General features: G+C 37.1%; 1 protein-coding gene across 1 annotated transcript; it reads right to left on the reverse strand.

The window, feature by feature from the left end:
- Positions 2,849-6,136, reverse strand: LOC107611919. The gene is made up of 2 exons (XM_016313790.2): positions 5,693-6,136; positions 2,849-3,520 (listed from the first exon to the last, which is right to left on the reverse strand). The coding sequence occupies exon 2, from the start codon at positions 3,518-3,520 to the stop codon at positions 3,128-3,130; it is 393 nt and encodes a 130-aa protein (XP_016169276.1). The 5' UTR covers positions 5,693-6,136; the 3' UTR covers positions 2,849-3,127.

A 6,449-nucleotide genomic window follows, 5' to 3' on the forward strand; every position in this document is an offset into this window, starting at 1 on the left:
CCCAAGATTGCAATCATAGAGAAGAGCAACACACAAGAATGAAATAAGTGGTCCAATGATATAACCACACAATAAGGCTCAAAAACTCACAAATTGTATGTTCTTTAACTCAAAAATCATATTCCACAATGTATAAATCATGCAAGTTTCAAAATATTTCAACCCAATTCAATTTGAATTTCAATGCCCTATATAAAGAGTAAGCTTCTTGGAAATCTCATTAAATGACTAAATTATTCTATATATGTATATAATGTGATTGGATGAAAAAGGTAAAAAATCCTAAGTTTAATTCCTAATTTCAATCAAACCAACATAGCAAGTGTATAGGAAATCAAACTTAGGTGCAATCATCACATCATCCCAAATCACAATCAAGACTAAAAAACCAAAAAGAACATATGTACAAGCCAAAATTAAGAGCAAAATATCAAAATATGCATAACTACTATATAATACTAAGTTATGTACAAGCAAAATCAAAAAGTGCAATAAACTAAGAAAGTGCAATAAACTAAACTAAGAAGTTTCTCAAGAGGATAAAATATATACAAAACAACTAAAAAACATAATAATAATAAAAACTAAAGTACAAGTGTTCGGAAATGAAATTGTCACCCAAAATATGCTTGTTGAAGGACAACCTCCCCACACTTAAGACGTAGCACCATCCTCGGTGCTCAGATCAAGTGGAGTGGAAAGACTCGTCACTATCATCAGCTCCTCTGTCTGCTGGTGGGTCTCGGGCCTCCTCAGAACGCTCGGAAGGAGTGTCTGGCTCAGGTGGAATGTCAACACCACCAGAGAGAATAAGCCTCCTCAAATGCTCATAACGTCGCTAGCTGCGACGCTCTAGCTGTTTAAAACGTCGCTGGTTGCAACGCTCTGAATAGGCTATGTCGTCAAACAATTGGTGGATCAGGCTGAAGAGTGGCTGTAGGAATGCTGGTGGTGTTGCATCGGTAGGTGCTGAAGCTGAAGGGACTGATGTGGAAGGTCCCTCCTCTGTATAAGGTCCTAGTGTCTGTCTAATGCGTCGTCCAAGTGCTAGCTCAAGTTCCGGCCAGTCGTCATGTGGAATGATCTTCTTATGGCCGGCGACTGTCGGTCTCTGATCAGTAGTCATCCAAAGAACCCCAGCCATCGTGGCTAGCTGAGTAATCAAGCACGGGGAGGCTAGGTTGCCCACATAGTGAACCCACCCCATGGACCATCTAATGTGCCATGGAAGGTGTAACTCACGGCCCTCCAAGACACACCAAACCATAACAGCCATATCTGTAGTAACCTTCGTCTTATGGGTGCTTGGCATCACATAGTTGGACAGCAGCTGCTGCCAAATACAGGCCTCATATGTCAAAGAACGGACACGGATACCCAAGGGAGTCGTCTTATCAGCACCATATATCCACTGACTCCCTGATAAACCCCATATTTAGGGTTTATCTTGTGTTGAATTTAGAAGGTTTTGTCAACCTTTCTCCCATTTATCCAATGAAATAGCATGATTTTGTAAATTCTCCTTTATTTGTGCTTAAGAGTGAAAACATGCTTTTTAGGTCCTTAATTGTTTAATCTTGATTTACCTTTGATTTCATTAGATGTCTTGATATGTTTGTTAAGTGATTTCAGATTTATGAAGCAAGGATTGGATCAAGGGAATGAACAAAAAGCATGTAAAAATGGAGAACTCATGAAGAAATGAAGGAATCGCAAAAGCTATCAAGCCGACCTCTTCGCACTTAAACAACCATAACTTGAGCTACAGAGGTCCAAATGATGCGGTTCCAGTTGCGTTGGAAAGCTAACATCCGAGGCTTCGAAACAATATAAGATTTGCTATAGTTGCTACACGTATGGTGATGTGTACGCGCACTGTACGCGCACGCATCGTTGCTGCCATATGATCCACTTAAAGCAATACGTGGCCAGCGAATTCTAAAGCCTTGTGGGCCCAATCCAACTTATTTCTGATGCTATTTAAGCCAAGGATTGAAGGAGAATCAACATACTTTACATACTTTCACACATTAGTTTAGTTTAGGTTAGTTTTAGAGAGAGAAGCTCTAACTTCTCTCTAGAATTAGGATTAGGATTAGGTTTAGTTCTTAGATCTATATTTTGATTCATGCTCTCTACTTCTTCTTCTTCTTCTCAATTCTTTGTTGTTGAATTTATGATTCCTCTATTCTTTTGTTGTAATTTCCTTTATGTTGTTTCTATGCTTTATTGTAGATCTACTCTTGTTCCTTCTATTTTCTTCCAATTTAATTTGAGGTAATTCATAATAATTGTGTTTCTTTTGATTATTGTTATTAATTCCTTGCAATAAGTAGTTGTTAGATTTTATTGTTGTTATCAATTTACTTTGCTTTCCTTTTATGCCTTTCAAGTGTTTGATGAAATGCTTGGTTAGATTTTAGTATAGATTTTATTCCTCTTGGCTTTGGTAGAGTAATTAGTGACGCTTGAGTTATCTAATTCCTTTGTTGATTGATAATTAGAAGTTGCTAATTGATTTGGATACCTCTAAAGCTAGTCTTTCCCTTGGGAGTTGGCTAGGACTTGTGGAATCAAGTTGATTCATCCACTTAACTTTTCTCCATGATTAGAGGTTAACTAAGTGGTAGCAATGGACAATTGTTGTCACAATTGAGGAGGATAACTAGGATAGGACTTCTAGTTCTCATATCTTGCCAAGAGCTTTCTTAGTTGTTAGTTTATTTCTTTTGCAATTTACATTCCTTATTCCTTAACTCAAAAACCCCAAATATACTTCATAGCCAATAACAAGAACATTTGTTTGCAATTCCTAGGGAGAACGACCCGAGGTTTGAATACTTCGGTTTATAATTTTAGGGGTTTGTTACTTGTGACAACCAAATTTTTGTATGAAATGACTATTATTGGTTTAGAAACTATACTTGCAACGAGAATTCATTTGTGAATTCTAAACCACACAAAAGTCATAATCATCACTCCCAGACTCAGCAATCACTACTAAGACTTGGTCCCAATCAAAAGTCTTCATCTTCCTCTCTCCTTCAGCCTCTTCATATGAATCTTTACCACTCGGTCTAGGCCTAAGGTGGAAGGCATACTCAATTGCCTCCTCAGTGACCAGAATCTACTGGCCTCTCAGGTAAACTGCATCAAGGGCCCCAGTGTAGTAGTTCGCATAAAATTCCTTGACCCATGATTCATTCACCGTTGGAAGCTCCCAACCTATGAAACTCCAACTCCACTGAGCAATCTGATCATCCGTATACTGGCTCAACTCATCCGGGAGATGGAGTTCCCTCTCAACATGCAAGTTCTTTTTTAGGAACTTTTCAAACTTTCGCTTCGAATATGCATTGCTGAACTTATGTTTATCAGTAGGAGGTGTATTCTGAGCTTCTCTGTCACTCCCACTGATACGCCTTGCATAGAATGCAAGATCAGAGGTATCAGCAGACTGAGAAGTCCGCTTTCTTTTGCCGGAGCTTGTGGCCTTACCCTTCCCTTTTCTATCAGCCATCTGCAAAACAAGAAGGGAAATGGGGATATGAACATAATCTAGAGGCACACAATCAAGGAAGTGTGACAAATAGAGAACAAGCAGAAACTGCATCACCTAGCAACATATAACAGAAGTGAACAGAAAATGGAAATTGAATGGAAGCATACATGAGAATCAAATTAAATCAAACACAAACAATCTTCCAATCAAATTCAGGATATGAGGGTAGCTAACTTGCTTGTTTATCGAAGAATAAAAGAAGGAAGGAGCAATGTTACTATGCACCAAGAGAAAGAAAACAGTTAAAAGTTAAAAGTTAATGTTAGTTGAAAAATAAAAGGAAAATTAAAAGTTAAAAGTTATGTTAGTAAAAAGGAAAATGGTTAATTGAAAGTGAAAAGAAAAGTTAGATGAAAAAGAAAAGCAGAGTTAAAAGTTAGGCAAAGAAAAAGAAAAATTAGTTTAAAAGGAAAAGAAATAGAAAAAGTTAGTTGAAAAAGAAATCAAAGCTTAAAAGTTATGTAAAAAGAGAGAAGTTAGTGAAAGAAATGGGAGGAAAATCAAAATTTAAGTGCATAGTCACAAGTTTCTTGATTACAAAAAGTTTCAAAAATGTCAAAACAAGCAAGTTTCTATTCACTTTTCAAAAGTTCAAGATGCCAAAATAAGTGATTCACATATATATGTAGAGCACATAATCAAGCAAGTATTAATCACAAGCAATTGGCATAAGTTGAAATAATTTGGTGTTGGCAAGTCAAAACTTTAATGAACAATGCACATAAATGAAATTCAAACACCGAATTTCAATGAGGCATGAAGGTTACAATGTTGAGATAAGAGTTGAAAATTTTATGCACTATGTGACTAAAGGTAATTTGGGCATAGAGAAAATGAGTCAAATTAGCCACATAGGTAGAAGAAATCATCAACCTTGTGAAAGCAAGCAAATGGGGCTCAAATTCAAATGAAAACCAAGCTTATGGTCAATCTGAAAATTCACTCAAACTATTCAATGCATAGAGGTAAATCAGCATTATAAACAAGCAAAGAATGTTATAAGCATGACCAAAACTTGTAAACAAGTTCTTGAGGAGTTTCCGAAACCATTTAGCAAACAAAATTCTATTGACACAGAATTTCGTCAAATAGAGCTTGTTGCACCAAATAAAATAATGTTATTTCATGAAACATAGTTAGGAAAAATCTGGCAGCATTTCAGCAGCAAATTGGCTATTTCCCAAACCCAATCAATCAATTTAGACTTCCTATGAATGCATTAACAATTAAAAACAGAAAAACCATATATAAATTCATCGGAAGTAAGCAAATGGGCCAATATACAGCAACAAAACACGAATAGGCAATGAAACCAAGCCAACAAAAGTAATGGCCTACAAGAAGAACAACAATATACTACCAACAGCAGCATTCTTTTTGTTGGGAAAATAACAGAAACATAATGGCTTAAAAAGACAGCACCAAACAGAGACAAGGAACAATCCAGCAGCATTCTTTCTCTTGAATTCAATAATCTTTCCACTTGCAAGCAGCATGAGTTTAAACAATTAAGCACAACTGAATCCAACAACCAAGTGCAAATTGAATCAAAGAACTCAGCCCATAGCACTCAGAAAAAAAAACAAGGCAGAAACAGATTTCCAGGCAGCAGCAATCACAATTGAAATTCATAATAGCCTTCAGCAAGAGTAGAACAGCCATAAGCCATAAATAGCATGTTTCCCAGGTTCAAGCAAGCAGCAAAAAGAATTCATATGATTTAACCAGTTCCACAAACTGGAATCATTGCAGTTCACATAATATGGATCAAGCAACAAGCAGAGCAGCGCTTAGCAACAACAAACCAAGAAAAATGAATGAAACGGTAACACGTTCACAGCATCTATTTTGGACAATGAATAAAAATACAATAAATAGCAATCACCAGTCCAGAACTCAACACCAAAATAACACAATAAACAAGTTCATCCAGGGCAGCATTCAGGGAAGAGGTAGAATCAGTCCGAACAGCAGCAGTAAGCAAAACAAAACCTACATCCACTAACCAGTTCAAGTTATCTAACCACCTAAATCAACTAAGCTAACCTAATTGAATTAAGCAGGTTAAACAGAAATTAAACTAACATATTAATTAAACGAAAATAAAAGTAACTGAAAAGGAAGGGGAACCTGGGCAGAAACAAAAGTAGAGGGTTGATAAGTGGGTCGACACCGGCTCAGAGGCGAAGCAGCGGTGGCGCTCCAAGACAGAAGCGGCGGAGGTGCTCTATGGCGCTGCGTTGAGAAACAGGGGTTTCCCCCGTTCTTCCCTCAAACAGAATAGGAGAGATGGAGATGAGGTGAGGGAAATGTGGTGAAAGGTGGTGGTTGGTGGANNNTGAATTTGAAACGGGGTGGGAGGGGTTCAGAGATAGAGACGTTGGAGAGGGGGGTGTTTACGCGAAGAGAATAGGGTTCGCACATAAGGAGGGGGTAGGATTTTAGCTATTGTGCGTACGCACCACGGACATGCACAGGCACGGCTGAAGGAATTAGGATTTGTGCGTGCGCATCAACTGTGCGAACGCCGTGGACAGGGGCCATTTTTTGCAGTGTGCGTATGCACGATGTGATTTTTTTTTTTATTTTTAGCATTACCCAACATTTTAATATTCACAGAAACAAAAAATTAACAAAAATCTGCAATTATTTACATTCAACTTTAAAATTATCAAAATTTTATTTTCCAAAACAAAATTTGTTAACTACTCAAAATACTTGAAATATGCACAAACAAAAGCTACCAACTACTTCAACTATTCACAACCAATTAAAAACTTCAAAATTGTAATTCATGGCAAAAAGACAAATTCAAATAAAATTACCAATTATTCAAAAAAGCAATTGAAAGACTAAAAATCTAAAAAGGTAAGCTACCAATCAAGAG

The sequence above is a fragment of the Arachis ipaensis genome, chromosome B08 (genome assembly GCF_000816755.2).
Source record: "Arachis ipaensis cultivar K30076 chromosome B08, Araip1.1, whole genome shotgun sequence".
Taxonomy (NCBI): domain Eukaryota; kingdom Viridiplantae; phylum Streptophyta; class Magnoliopsida; order Fabales; family Fabaceae; genus Arachis; species Arachis ipaensis.